We start from the raw sequence: 15,605 nt of genomic DNA, 5'->3' as shown, positions 1-15,605 counted from the left end.
CTGAGCAAGGGCAAAAGTTTATATACCTTTATAAGAAACCTTTAAAGGTACAAAAAGGTGGTYAAAGGATTAACGTTATTAAGGTTTGTACCTTTAGCATGAACCTTACCCCCCTGAAGTTGAATAAATATGTAATGAATGATGCAATATACATACTCCACCAGAGGCCCAGACATAAACAAAACCTTCCCGACTACAGCAAGAGCTATGCTGAAAGGAATTTGACTTCAACAAAGACCCTTATAATAAACTTACAATGATCCCAGCCGTCCAGGGGTTCAGGAGGAAGAGGGCACACACCAGAAATGTGCAAGCCAAAACCACACTGATGGATAAGAGAAGCCAGTGACGAAGTCCAATATACTGCTCCCAAAATAGAAATGGGTAACCGTTTGGGTAGCTGGCAATCCCAAGGCTGGTGTAGTTATTACAGATAGCTCTCACTTTCTCGATGGCTTCCACAAAGTCAGAAGTTTCACGCAATCCATTGAGGTAGAAAGGAAATTGAGCATATTCTATGGGCTCAGCTGCTGGAACTAGGAAAAAGATAGCAATGTTTAAATGCATGTTTTGGAAGAAGGAAATACACAGACAGTATGATTAACAAAACATTTGCTCTCCATAGAAAAATGCTTAAAGGCACTGAATTTAAATTTTACATTTTTGAAACAACTAACATGCTAAGAATTTTCAGTACCTGTACATGATTCTGTTTTATCATGCAGCACAATGGGATGAACACAAAGAATTTTATGTAATTTAACAACTAGAGATATTTCAATGTTTACATAATTTTCATATATTCTGAAAATGCTTTTTACTGAATACCTGGTTCAAAGCCCTTATCTGCAACATAAAAGAGAACTCTTCTTAAACATTTTATACAAACGGTCTTTAGTTTTACTCAGGTCCAGTTGCTTTGAAATCAAAGGTCATTTCCCTGTGATCAGTCATAGCCCACTGAGACAAAACTAGAGAAAAATGATGTTGAATTCGGCCTTTTGGTTAAGATTTCCACTAAATATTTTTAAAATTAGATTCACAAATGCATGTTCTATTATTCACAAAAAAAGAGGGAAAAAACAATATAAACATGTTTACTAAGAAAATGTATAACTTTTTATTGTTTAATAGTCTGACAAATGTAAACTCTCTACACTCCTTTTTGAGCATAATGCTAAGTTCACTGTACCACAAGAAAAAAAAAAGAGAGAGAGAGAGAAAAAAAAAAACAGCTTCCACAACAAGCATTTTCTTACTGCTGTTGTGTGTTCCAGACCCTGCAGGGTCATTCAGTTGACTTGCTGAACATGATTTGCCCTATTATAATCTCTACTATAAATTTTCATTAAGACAAGACTTGGCTGACTGCCACAAAGCTCTAGAGTTCGGATACACTGAAGCACAACTAGCTTGTTACCCAACCTCATTTCCAAGAGCGCCAGTCCTCCCCCACATGCCCTCTCCCCTTCCCCACTGGTGTCCAACTAGAAATCCTCCCAATAAATCCCAAGCCAAATAACAGGCATTACTGTTTAGGATGCAAAGTGGTAAATGGCACAGAATGGGAGGGATAGATGGAGAACACCCACTCACACAGACTGTTCGCCTACCTACATAGCTCTCATGCTGTATCAGAGGTGGTGGCTTATATACATGCGCTAACTTGATAGAAAATCCTTGAGTTTTACAAATTGAGGATGAACAAGAAGATATAGTCCCAGTGATGAAACTCCAGAATGACAAAGGCAGGAATTTCATGCAGTCTCCAGRTTTCTCTCTCACACAGAACCAACAGGTCGCGTAAGAAAAGCAACGTCTAGGCAAGCTTCTAGAGTTTTGCTAGAAACTCATTTTTCAACACAAGAAAAGCCTGCAGTGGTGCCACTTCACACCATCTTCCACAACAGCATCTATCTCCTGAGGCTACAGAGTAACRCAATATATTGTTCTGTTTAGGCTCTGGAGCCCTGTGCAGCATCAGCTGAGAGTTGTTACAGGRTTGTAACCCAGTAATACCAGTTGTAACTAGAGATACTAGGTTTTGAAAGAAGGAGTGGAGGCACTTATATAAACTGTAAAACCTTAAGATGAAATGTCACTTACTTCTCAGCCTTGTTTCAGGCATATAGTCTGCTTTGTCATGGACCCATTCGGGGCGGTGAGGCCGGATGTTGGCTTGTGAGGCAGCATACGCCACAGGGTCATTGCTAACCCAGGCTGTCAGGTAGATGTAGAAAGCATTTGGGTTAATGATTCCATCTGCATCCACCAGACGCTGTTTAGTCAACTGCAAAATGGAAAGATTAGAAGCCTTTTAGAACGAGTTTTGCTTTCAGGGCTCTTGCTGCAAAGCTTACAACAAGAACCTTAGAGATRTGACACAAGTACAGGAAGAAAAGAAGAAAGTATTAACTTCCACTTGAAACGATGTATCAGGAAACTATTGTTTGACAAAGAAGAAAAATCTAAACTACAATGACAGTGGAAAGTATTTATCTATAAATAAATATTTATATAATATTTACAACAACAACTAAATCAACAGATGGTTCTAGAATAGACTGAACAAATTAAATCTGAATTCTGAAAGACCGCGTGCAGCTAACAGTAAAAAACAACCAAGTTGGAAAAACATATTTAAAGAAAGGGGAAAAAAACCTGGCATGAGTCCCTATACACGTCTGTGTGCAGTTAACCTCTGTTGTTAACACTGAAGGAAATGCCACCCAGTAAATGGAGGAGAGCTATAAAAATAAAACAACATCTGTATAAATTTTGCTAACACTTGCCTCCTATGACCTATGTATTCAGAAAATGCCCAGCGCCAAGAAAGCAGAGGAGTGCRCTGTGTTCCTTGGGTCACTGTGGGCAAATGCATCTGTGGGGTAAACAGCAGTGGTGCACCTCTAGGGTTCTGTAGCCAAATACTGCACAGCTAGAGCCCTGACAGAGGACTCTGTGGGTGAAAGGTGTTACTAGGTTTTTTTGTTTCGTTTATTTAAAATTCTGGCTTGGCTCCAGCTCCAGGACTTTTTAATGAAATGAAAAACAACAGTGACAGCAGTTAAAAAGAAAAAAAGAAAGAAAGAAAAAGTTAGATTCCAAGGATCTGGATTCAATTAATCCACAGGATATGCAACAACTGTATGTCTTCAAGCTGTCTTTGGAATTGCCTAGTACAGCGCTTAGCCCCTGTGGCTGCACCACACTTTTCCCCCTCCCAGGCACAGGAAATTGTATCAGTAGCTGTAGCCCAATCACATTTGTTCCAAAGGGTACCTGGTACACATTGCTGAACAAAACCTCACTAAAGGTTCTTTGCTTTGCCTCCCTTTCTTTGCTTAATTCATAGCTGAAGCTTCATTCAGCCCTGACAGCATGCTGCATGTTGCCATACAGCAGTTTGTTTTACACACCATAGTAACTTTGAACTATGTACTCTGTAAATCTGTCTCCTTTAATGCCAGCAAAATAAGAAAGACAGTAAGCAGACCCACTAAGAAGCTCATTAGAGAGACTATTTTCTGCCTAAAAGTGCAGAGTCAGTGATGATGCTAGAAGAGGAGAAGCTAAGTTACTGTAATTTTTCTTAGACATTTAATATCTAATTCTAGCATAAGGAGTCAAAAACTGTGTGTTTTACCTTCCAATATGATAATAAAAGCAGTAAATACAGTCATATAATGTGATAACCTTTTGAAAGAAGCTCAGATTATTTTATTTAGGCATCTCAACCAACTACCATTCTCAGTTCTATTACAGTATATCCATATTTAGTCATGACAACATAAGAATATTACAAAGCCTTCTTCCAGTCACTATCATTTGTAAATACCTTTCTTAAAAATATGTGTTTGGAATAAATTGATAGGAACTAACCAAAGAATTGCGAATGCTAGATTCAAAGTCACAGCAGAAGGCTGACAAGGTGAACCCCATAGGCAAATCTCATTTAAATCAGGAGCAATGCCACTTAGGGCAACAAGGCTAACACTGGCCGCATGCCTGTCACGGGACCAGGCTCCATCTACCTGTGGATGCAGAGAAGCATCTTTCACMTCAGTTTCAGTGGAAAGAGTGCGTGTACAGGATAGGAGCAGCATTTAACACATATCAGTCACCAGTGACCACAGATAGGCACCCCCAGTGCTGATTTTAAATACTTCGCAATGCTGGCCAGACTCAAGAGGTAACATATAGCTCTAGTGAACGTTGCAAGGCCATGCTGTCAGGTATAATCAGGCATTTCAACTCATCAAGATGAAAAAAAGGCACTGACACGCTCTTCACATCTCTTCCCACTCCTGAGGGATAGTGCATTCCTGTAGAAATCAGTATGGACTCTGATACAGTACCTGGCTGATGTCAATGGGCTTTGCTCGATTGCCAGTTTGCACCAAGAGTTTGTAAGCCAGAACAGCATCGTCAGATCCATTTTTATAATTGTTGTAAGTGATTTTCCCAGTTTCCCAGTCACTGTCAAATGCATCCTGAAGTCCTGAAGAGTTAAGACAGGCATGAGAAAGACAAAACATACAATTAAGAAACCAATCTTTAAAACAATTTTCAGTAGGAAGAAATATCAATAATGATTCTTTTTAAAATAAACTGTGACTTTCTACAGCTGAAGCAGGGAGAAAACTATGGATGCTCCATTTGGTTTCCTCATAGTCAGCATGCCAGAAGATAAAATTACCAGTTGCATGTCCAGTACTTACATCRGGGGAAAGACAGGAGAAGTAAAATGGTGCAAAGGATGGGAGTGATGACTCTTCCCATGTTATTCTGACCAGTAAAGGAGAGCAAGGTGTCCCCCATCCCTCCTCTGMACTCCTAGCCAAGCACATTAAGCTGCAGAAGAGGACATACACCACTCCTAGTAACTATCTTGGGCTTCTGTAGAGCACAGAAGCAACAGTGTCTATGATATAACCAGAAATTCCACTACCAATGGGAAACAACCACACACTCCAACTTCCAACTTCAAACGGCAACTCAGCTGCTTCTTGAGCACAGTGTGAGTGAACACGATTTTGTCAATTTGTTCCATCTGTTCAACTTGTGCAGCTAATACAAGTCGTGGGATCTGCTGCCAGCACGTGTAAAGATCACAGCCAACACCTATTCACTCTCAACTGTTATTTTCCTCTTTGCCACCCTTTAGGGGGGAGGGAATACCTCACAGCACAAATTTGGATCAGATTTAGCACAGGAAGCCACAGCCCAGCACAAGGAGGCTCTGTGCGAGCAGATGACAAACCACATGTCCAGGGAAAGGAAGGAAAAGGCTGGGGGGTGGGAGGGTTGGTGGTGGTGGAAATCATCGACCCACCTCACAGCTGCACTGAGGAGCTGTAATGAAAACCATCATTACAGATCTGATAGGTTAGCTACAGCTGTAAGGAGATAAGAAGTACTGGAAGAGAAAATATGGCCTGACTGACACTGYCTCAGGCTTGAGCGCTCTTTCACATTTATAAACTCTTCCTCCTTCTCACCCCCGGTCTTTGGAAAACTGTCTCCCCTGTCATCCTAACAAAATCGTACCCACTTGGAAAGCCAGCGGCTTGGGAACAAAGCAGTGAAATAAGCCTGCCAAACCTGCCACGCGCAGCCCGCCAGCACCTGCCCAGAAAGAGGATGATTTTACGCTAGATATTCTGACACCCTCAAAGGAACTTCAAAGTCCTCTTTAAGAAAGTGCTGATAGTTGGGAATGGGGAAAACAACCGCAGAAAGGCAAAAATACAAATCTGTCCTTTCTGAAGACAGTTTTATTCTGTTTCAGCCTCTTCGAAAACAGCTATGTGACAGCATTTGTGCTATCCGTAATAGTCACATAAAAAGTCGCTTTGGGAGTTAAGAGGAGGCTGTTGAAGGAGAACGTAGGAGAAAAGGAGAGACCACCAAACAACAGCTTAACTTTTAAGTCACAATAAAAGCAGCTTTCTTTAGTAAGAGGTGCGCACAAGTTAGTATGTTAGACAATATTCAGAGGCTGAACTTTCAGTTTAATATCCAGCTCCTGTCTCAGGGCTAAACAGACACACAGTATCAMATATATGCATCTGCAGGCAACATTACAATCTGTGTTTGCAAATTATCTTAGAAAATGACATGTTCATTTTACATTATTACGGTGGGTTGTAACTCTGCTCTTTCACCTCCCCCACCCCAATGTATGCTCCAGTCCTTACAAGCTTGATCACCCCTCAAATCCAGCTCCCTGTTTTATCTTTATTTCTCAGCTGCCTTAACCACTTTACACTTCAGGTCTTTTTATTACTGAGCTTGTACACTGCTGAATCTGAAAGACTGGTAAGAATAACAAGAAATCATCATCAGTGGTACTTAAACTCTAGAGGATTTCAACATTTCAGCAACAAACATTTCCAATAAACTTTGAAATTAATAGCAGAGCTGCTATTTTCAAAGTGAACAGTATTTTTACWCTAAATTGTTCACACTAATGATTTTAATGCATTTAATTTATTTTAAAAATAACTGAGATTAATGAGATGTTTCTGGGTAGGAAGATAAAAGTAACTTGTCCAATTCTTCCTGCATAAAAGCTATGCAAATTAAGGCAATTTTTAAAAATGTTATATATGGGATTTCTTTTCATATCAGCAGTGACTGTTGCTTGATACTTCAGAAGAAAGTGAAATTCTCCGAAGTTAAGAAGAATGCTGGACTGGGAGTGAGGAAGGAATTCCTTCTAGCCCATGTGAACAGCTGGCACCATGAAACTTGAGATAAGATTACCCTTTTCAAAACCAAGCCTAATAACAAGCCACCAGGGAATTCAAGCTACCTCATTTACATTCAGTCACTTACAAAAATAATGTTAACATTTCCAGTTTAAATAAATGATTAGTGTTAACTCTCTGCTACTGCATATTCAGATAAGGGAAAATACATYAACAAGTTTTGTTACAGAGAAGCAAAATACAAAGTAACCTCTGAACACAGGAGTGTGTTAGTTTGAAGGCACTCCACTGCAAGTGAAYCAGGGGAAATGTGTGGCTAGGACTTAGCATGCTGTCTTGGTAAAAAATGCCTTTGTTCACATGTTACTGCTTCCTTCCAATCCACCCTGTATTCTGCAGGACAAATGTGGAGGTGTCAGAAGGCCATCTTGAGCCATTAATCTCTAGTACTGAATTCCCAGGGAAGTTAGTGGGAATTAGCCATGAAGTTCAAACAAAGTAATCCCTACTTCGGTTATCCTGCTCCCTCCAGCATGTAAAAATCCAGCACGTAACCATCCCTATCCTTGTCCAGGATTTTCCCAGGGTTCAGCCAAAAACTGTCTCATCTGTAAAATCTATTTTCACCTTCCCTCCAATTTGTTCCCTCAGTATCAGCCTCCGTTAGTAATGGCCAGAGGTATTACTCTATTTTCCACTGTCTGCACCTTCACATAATCCCRTAACTATGACAAATGTGACAGCTTTTACTATAATAGTTTAGTTCCTCCTATTACATAAATCCCTTGTAACGTTTTAAAGCATAACTTCTTTCTATTCATGCAGTATCTTCATCATTTAGTGCCTTAAATTCAGTAGAAAACTCTGTAAAGATGRTCTTGTGTCTTTACAAAGCTGTTTTATAAAGATCCGATCGGATAAACACCCCACAGTCTGCTGCATTTCTTCCTATTGTTTTGGTAAAAATATCCCCCCCCCCAAAAAAAAAAAGAAGAAAAATAAATAAGTTACTTAAGTTATAAGAGAACTCAGAAAAGCCCTGTAGGATGTGTGAAGATGCTTAGAAATCTAGGAAGTGTAGTAAAGTTCCAGCTGAGTAAAACATAAGGTATGCTGTATTTTCTTCACGTTAATATTGCCATTTCTTGCAGCTGAATATACTTAYGTGAGCAAAGTATATTAAGTAAAACTTCCATAATAAGATTGTAATGCATGGATCCAATTTAGTTGAAAAACATAAAAAACTAGTAACTGAAATCCTGCTCTGCTGATTTATCAGTGCAGTAAATACAYAGGAAACTTGATCATTTTGTTTATTATGCATGTCACTTGGTGGCCTCAGCTTTCCCAATATTGCCCAACATATTTTCAGAAGAAAATACCGCAAATACTGACAGTTATGTGCATGTTTTCTAAGAATCATTGGCTGCATTAGCCATCTGTAAACAGTTAGGSTTAAAATTTACAGTCTCAGTAGGTCAGCACTATTTATTTTTCTATTGGCAAAAGCTTCCTGGAGATTCTTCCAACAGAAAGACAGAGGCAGGACAGAAGTATTTCTGGGCACAAAGTGTTTCACAACAGAGAACTGCTAAATTTCCTAAGATGAAACRTTGTTGTGTATTTGAAACACAAAACAATTATTTGCCTCAACTTGAATAATAGCATGACTTTAATAAGCCCACTTTCCTATCACACTACCTATAACATCCCCTCCCCACATCCAGTTACAGCTCAGGACAGATAACACAGTACTACAGAAAATGTGAGGAYGCTTGATAGGAAATCTATAATGCGTAGTAAGCTCCCAATCCAATAAAAGGCCTAAGCCACACTGAATTTTCTTCGTGCCAGCAGTCCAAGCTCAAGCCAACAGGATCACTCATGTGCTGAAAGTTAAGCCTCTGCCAAAATACATTGCTGGACTCATTTACTGTTCTCAAAACACTCCACAATCATCTATCTTCTTAAGACACTGGGCCATATCTGGCCATTAATTATAGAGTAGAACTCCTCATTTGCTGCAGAAATTAATGACATGAGATAGCCTCTCATGAATATAATCTTTTAAAGCTTCAAAACTGTTTTATTAGGGAGTAAACTTAGCCACAAAGAATTCAGGCAAACTATTGGGCAAACAGTGAGTTGATGTCAGTGTTTGGATCAGCATCTACATGTTCACCCTGCTGCTAGCAGGCTTTTATCATGCACCTGTATCAGAAGAGGAGAGCATTACTACAGAGAATAAGTGCTTGCTATTCTAGAATTAAAGTAAGACAAGGTCATGCGATTCTCTCTTACCTTGCAGCCAGTCTCGAAAGTAGTGCAACCACATTTTGGGAAGCTGCTTATCCTCTTCCAACAAAACATATGTCACATTGCTGAAACTTCTGTGAAGTTCATAAAGTAAGTGCTGGACATTGGGATAGTCTGCTTTCTGTGTCACTATATACATGTTGTAGAAAGAGAAGTACTTGAACTGTGCAGCAATAAAATCATATTCTCTGGTTTCTCGTGGTACAATGTCTGTGAGATCCAGTCCATCTCTCACTCGAGTAGTTCCATAAAGGCTGAGCCCAAGTAAACTCARAAAGAGAAAAACAACCACAATCTGCAACAGAAAATAGAAATTCATTAGGTTTTATGTTTCTAAAGAAGCTAACAACATATAATGGCACCATATAGGACAAGCTTCAAAATTAGCATAAAACATTGTAATTTTAGGCTTTTTATTTATACATACACACACACATATATATACACACCTGCGTGCACACACACATACATACACACACATGCTACAAATCCAAACTAATCTGAGTTATAGCAAAGGAATGCTAGATCATGGACAGGAAATTTATATGATAATAAAACTAAAAAGTAGCTTTAGTTTCACAGTTCATGAACTTATATTACTGAAAGTTATTGAAACCCTCACACTTATAACTTACATTTGAAAAGTATGTCACTACAGCAAGACAAAACTTTTAAGTAGTAAAATTAACTGTAAAATTATGAAAAATTGTTATTCARAAAGTGTTCAATTTATTCCTTATACTTAATACTACCATCAGGATAACTTTTCTATTGGGCAATAAAGAACTCTATTGCTGAAAAACAAGTAAATATTTTTTCTGGTTACCTTAGCTTTTGGTTTGAGCAGGAATGGAGCATAATGCTTTTCTGCAAAAGATGAGAGTGTCCATCTAGTACAGGGTGGCTCAAGGCAATGCATACTGGAGTCCGAGAATTGGGAAAGCAAATCCCTCGTCGAGCTTGTGCTTTCTGGGCTCTGGCAGCTGAGATTATCTTGTGCTACTGTCACTGGCTGCACAGATATTTCTGAGCGAGGCTCTGCTGTGGTGTAGTACACCTGCGTGTGAGGATCGTATTCTGTGCGCAACTGCACTGTAGACTGCATTGTAATTTGAGTTTCATGTGCAAAACTGTGACTGCTGTATGGAGGTGGAGGACTGTAGCAAGTATTATCACTGTTTTCTGCATATGCTTGAGGCTCAACCTGAATCACTCTAGTAGCGCATGGACTGTAAGAGAAGAGAAAAATATCCATTCGTATTTAGATCGGTCCTTATTTTAACCAGGCTATATAGAAAAATCTGCCTCTATTCAAGCCTACTTCTACTACCATTAGATGGTTTATATCAATAAGCGTAATGTTTTGATGTGGATTTCCCTCTGCACTTTAAGGAATTATTTTTTAGATATGGTTCAAAATGAAGGTCTCTGAAAACATACACGCAGAGAACATACAGGTTCTCTGAGAACCAGCATTTGCCTGAAGACACTGGCACCTAACTCACATTGCTCCATTAATTGTACACGCTAATCAGGTCAATAGTCAGATAATCACACACAGTCTGAATCCACAATAGGTGTGTGAGTTTGCATCCAAGTGACCATGCTGAGGATTAAACTATTTAAAAGATCAAAACGTAAACACATGACATGCTGAGTTCTTCTGTTTAGAACTATTAAAGTAATGGTTAAATAATATTTGGGGCTTCTGGATATCATCTCAGGCTTTTGGGAGGCAGGCTGAAATCACTTGCCATAACTGACTGCATGTTTTAAAAATGAAATAAACACATGCAAGGATTAAATCCCAGGAAGGACAGGCAATATGGAGACAGAATTACAGAAGTATCTCTTCAAAGCATTCTCTTTATTGCAGGTTATTCTAAAGCATAATAATCAAATTTATTTTAAAAAGTTAGCAGAAACAAGCCCCCTTCTGAAAATAAGAAACAATAAAGTGATAATAGAAAATAGTATCAGAGATTTTTCACCAAGTTAACAAAGGCTACAAGAAAGAAGAATTCAGAATATTGCCTACCTAAACATAGAAAACTCTCATTTAACTGAACTCGTTCATACACACATGGGCCCAAATTCTGATTCACATGTGATGCAACTTAAGACAGGGGAATAAATGGAAGATATGACTGCTCAGTACTTCAGAGAATCAGGGCTCCAAAAACTCAAGCACATTAAGACCAGCCAGTGAAACCATGGCTCAATAAGGAATAGAAAGCAGGAGTCCTGGCTTGTGATCCATCTCCTGCTCTAATCAACCCCTCAAAAAAAATTTAGGAAACAATTTCTTCCCTGTGAGAGTGACGGAGCACTGGACCAGGTTGCCCAGAGAGGTTGTGGAGTCTCCTTCTCTGGAGATCTTCAAGGCCCGCCTGGATGCAACCCTGTCTACCATGCTCTAGGTGACCCTGCTGTGCAGGGAGGTTGGACTGGATGATCTCCAGAGGTCCCTTCCAACCTTACTGATTCTATGATTTTCTCTCTTTGACTTTGAAGTTAGAAAGGCCAAACTATGTCTGCTCCGAAGTAGGTATGAAAGGCTAAGAGGACACAAGGTGTTTTCTCTACATCCTGACTATGATATACATGTGAGTGCATATGTGAAAATGCAGCTTGTCCTCTCTAAGCAAAAATTAAGAGAGAATACATCCTTGTTTTCTAAGCAGTAGCTCCACTGATGACAGTAGCCTCTTCCTACCATAACTCTGACCTCAGAGCTGGCCTAATACAGAGTGTGCATACCACAATTCATAACTAATATAACATGGCTATAACAGAAACTTCACCAAGCACTATCCTGCAGTGGTATTGAGCATCCTGAATTCTCAAGTTATTTACAGTCTTCCATAAGAGATTGGCATCAGACCTTTCCAAGCTTACCCAACAGCAGCACTGGACACCTTGTAGCACACTGTAAAACCCTAAGACAACTTACAGGCATTGCTAGAGCATGGACGTCACATACGGTTCCAGAAAGTTGTTTTCTAGTGGTTAAAATGAATATGAACAAGGGGAAAAGGGTATGGAAGAAAGACAGAGAGATAAAAGTTCTAGCTTTTCCCCTCAGTCAGGCAAGAAAAGCAAGGTAGCCAAGGTATTTCAGTCTCTAGCAATAAAACTATGACACTAACATACTGATACTGCTGCTGTCTTGCTGTAATAAAGACCTCCCACACCTGAGGAAGGACTGGTAGCACTGCTGGTGACCATAAAAATGATGTACCTCATACACTGCAGTTCTATCACACATTCTTACCTTGTAAAACAGCAGAATATATCCAACCTCCTATCTTCCCGACGATAAAGGTCCATACTCAAGATAGCAGGAAAAATCAGCAGAACCATAGCAAAGTTGAATACCACCACAACTGCTGCCTAGAAATCAACCACAAGAGAAGAGATGTTGTTTCCAAGTTTCACTTAGGGCATCAGCTTTACCAAGCCTAAAATCTCCTTTTAATTCTCACCTATCAACCCATTTATCATGTTGAGTCATGAGACACTTTCAAACTGCTTCCTGTAGTTTTTTACATTCCAGTTACATTTTTACATTCCAGTTCCGTTATGGTAGGCCTACCGTAGCTAATTAATTTCTTTAATATTAAACTTCACATTACTTTAATTTCTCTGTACCTGTAGATATAGTGGCACCAAGATTTTTTAAATGGAAAAGATAGTAAATAAATTACATTTTTCTATGAGATTATGCCCTATTGGAGAGACTCACAGTACAAAAAGACGGAAGCAAAATCAAACCTGGAACTGGGAGTGAAGTTCTCATATTTAAGGGATCTGAAGTAACTTAAGCATCACAGTAACATTAAAAGACATCATTTTAAAACAATAATGAAATAAATATTTAATTCAGTTTTAATGAAACTGCTCCATTTACTAAAACAGCTATGCATCTGCTGTACTTAAAGGCTAGCTAAAAATAGTAGCATTCTGGGATTATCTGTTGTTTAACTGAACTTGACAAATGARTCAATCTACCAAAATAAGTCTTAAATTAGAACAAGGATGCTGAAGTTACTTTGTGAAGTGAGTATTATTTAAAGAATAACAACAGCCCTCTCAAATGATAACCCCTTCCTGCATAGATTTCCAGACAATCTCTATAAACATACGCTGTGGTGCAGTATCATAATTATTGTTAAYAGCATTTATTTGCAGTGTGGAGTAGCTAGCAGCACTAGCCATCACAAAGGGAAAATTTGGGCACAAGTGGTACTGCAAGGGAGTATTAGAGAACTAGGATAAAGTCAACAGGGATTTTTGCTTTTCACCAAAAATAAAGAAACTGGAAAAAATGGTTAAGCCATTAACAGGTTAAAAAAAAAACAAACCAAAAAAATGAAACCTTTATATCTTGCCCACTATTTACTTACGACACATTATACAAGTCATAGAAATCTCTATCATAGTGCAGTTTCAGGCTGAGGATAGYATATAAAACATACCCTCTACCTATAACTTCTTACATAAACACCATTTAGGTTAAGACAGTCAAAAAAGGACTAAAATTGGGTTACATAAATTAAGTGTCTGATGTAAATGGGTCTTTTTTTTTCCAAAAATAAATTAATGGCTGTTTTTGATGTTGAACATCTGCCCTCAAAATTGGCAACTCAAAAGACAAGCCATCAAAAATTAATATTTTAAAACTACTTGATTTACATGATCTTAAACAATGTAATTTTGATTTTTTGTCTCTTATCTGTGAAAATAAAAGTAGTAACCTACTGAATGATTTTAAGGATTTTGAACCTATTAATTATAAGAAAAGACTAGCTCTTTTTTATTTTTCTGAGAATGACAGAATTAGCTATATAAATTTTGTAGTTATTTCAACATAATATCATACATATATTGTACATAAAAGAGGTTCTCTTTTTTGCCAGTCTGCTTAAAGAAAGATTTTGGTCCTGACAACTAGTTGGAGACATAACCATTTAAACAAAGTTTATCTAATGTTTAAAGCCTAATTAGCATTTAACCATCACTTTAATCTTTGAGAGAAAAGATCCAATCACCATTTCATGATTTATAAATATCCACACAGAAAGGTATGTAAGGTCAGAGCCAAGACTTCAAAATTAAGTGATTTCCTTTTGATCRTCTCTAGAATGGATTGAATCTGTCAGGAAAACAAATGGCTGCTGTTGCAAGCAAGGTGTTTGCAGGACCTAGTTCACACAACTGCTCTATTTATTGCTGTCAGATCAGTGAAAGTTGAATCACCCATAAAACATGAGTAATTAGTTGTGTCTAACCAAAAGCTCCTACCAAGGATCTGCTAAGTACTGTTGAAATTTTGAAAAAAAAAATAAAAAAAAATCAGCTGAGGCATGGTCTAAGAATTTATATTTTTCCCAGCATGCCTGAAAAACTATCTAAAGACTTCTACTTCTGCTCACTTCTATAAACACCTCCTGCCTTATCAGCCCTCTCTGTAGAGCCCAACAACCTTGAATCCCAAATGTTGCTAAACCTGAGAACTAGTACTTAAGTGCATGGCAGAGAAACTACTAAAAGTTAGTTGCATTCACATTTGATTTATAAAGAATAATTTACATAGAAGAATGTTGGGAGCTATCCTAAAAACACCTATTAAATCCTCTTATTAACATCACGTCTCTTTTTAAAATAGGTGGATCTTCCATTGTGCCATCCTGGTGCTGATATATTGATGCTACAAGTCAAACATTTCTAAAATTTTGCACTATCTGGGTTTATATTTTAAAAGACTCCTACCACTTTTCACACTTCCTACATATTAGATGCTTTTCTCTCTTTCATCCTCCCCACCCTTACCCCAGCACTTCAAGAACATGTCATTCCTCAGCTGTCATAGTTAAATAAGTAAAATATTGTTCTTATATCCTTTTTGATTTGCTGTCTCATCAAAGAAATCCCAATAAATTCTTAAGGTCCAGCATGCCTCCTGAGATCTCAGTTCCTGCTATACATCCCAACTCGAGGGGTACTTGGAAGTGATTGAGACAGATGAAAGAGAAGTATGCAGAGATTCAGATTAGCAAGGAGAGAAGGAAGAGCTGTTAAGCAGCGACTGAGTCTCKGAACTGACTAATATGCCAACAACTCCTCTCCCAATATTACATGGAAGTCTGGTGGCTGCAAACGGAACTTAAAAAAGAATATGATCTTAACGTTGGCAATATAGCCACAACTTGTAATGATTGTGTTGATTGGAAAGGCACAAAAGTCTGTGGTAGTAGAGCTCCCAGCATATAGGCAAATTGTTAGCAGCAGCCAAGTGGAAAGTATGCTGAGGATTTTTGGGAACAGGCAGGGCATCTGCTTTCACCYTTTCAGAAAGGAAAGGTCAAATGGGAGAGGAAATGGCCTCAGGCCTTCTTGAAAAATCAACAAAGGTAAGATCAGTCCGAGAAGGGGAAAAAACATGGGGCCTACTCAAGGGGGTGAAACGAAGGAGTTCACTGAAATAAGGACATCAGAGCAAGTCAGAAAATGCCACAAAGCAGACGAAGTTTTGGTCACTTTCTGAGAAGCATCTTTAAATAAAGCACAGCATAA

General features: G+C 38.5%; 1 protein-coding gene across 2 annotated transcripts in view; it reads right to left on the bottom strand.

Annotated features, from left to right (window-relative positions):
* PTCH1 (patched 1) overlaps nucleotides 1-15,605 on the bottom strand; it is a 75,740-nt gene that overhangs the window by 16,519 nt on the left and 43,616 nt on the right. For both annotated transcript variants that reach the window (XM_085312887.1, XM_085312877.1), the window contains 6 exons: nucleotides 12,304-12,422; nucleotides 9,856-10,258; nucleotides 9,015-9,324; nucleotides 4,359-4,501; nucleotides 2,107-2,290; nucleotides 256-536 (listed from right to left, as the gene is read on the bottom strand). In XM_085312887.1, the coding sequence (XP_085169013.1) occupies nucleotides 256-536; nucleotides 2,107-2,290; nucleotides 4,359-4,501; nucleotides 9,015-9,324; nucleotides 9,856-10,258; nucleotides 12,304-12,422 (1,440 nt within the window). The remainder of the gene's footprint in view (nucleotides 1-255; nucleotides 537-2,106; nucleotides 2,291-4,358; nucleotides 4,502-9,014; nucleotides 9,325-9,855; nucleotides 10,259-12,303; nucleotides 12,423-15,605) is intronic.

The sequence above is a fragment of the Rhea americana genome, unplaced genomic scaffold, assembly GCF_003343005.1.
Source record: "Rhea americana isolate MKP2758 unplaced genomic scaffold, rheAme1 scaffold_11, whole genome shotgun sequence".
Lineage (NCBI taxonomy): Eukaryota > Metazoa > Chordata > Aves > Rheiformes > Rheidae > Rhea > Rhea americana.
This window is presented reverse-complemented; position numbering and strand designations above follow the sequence as displayed.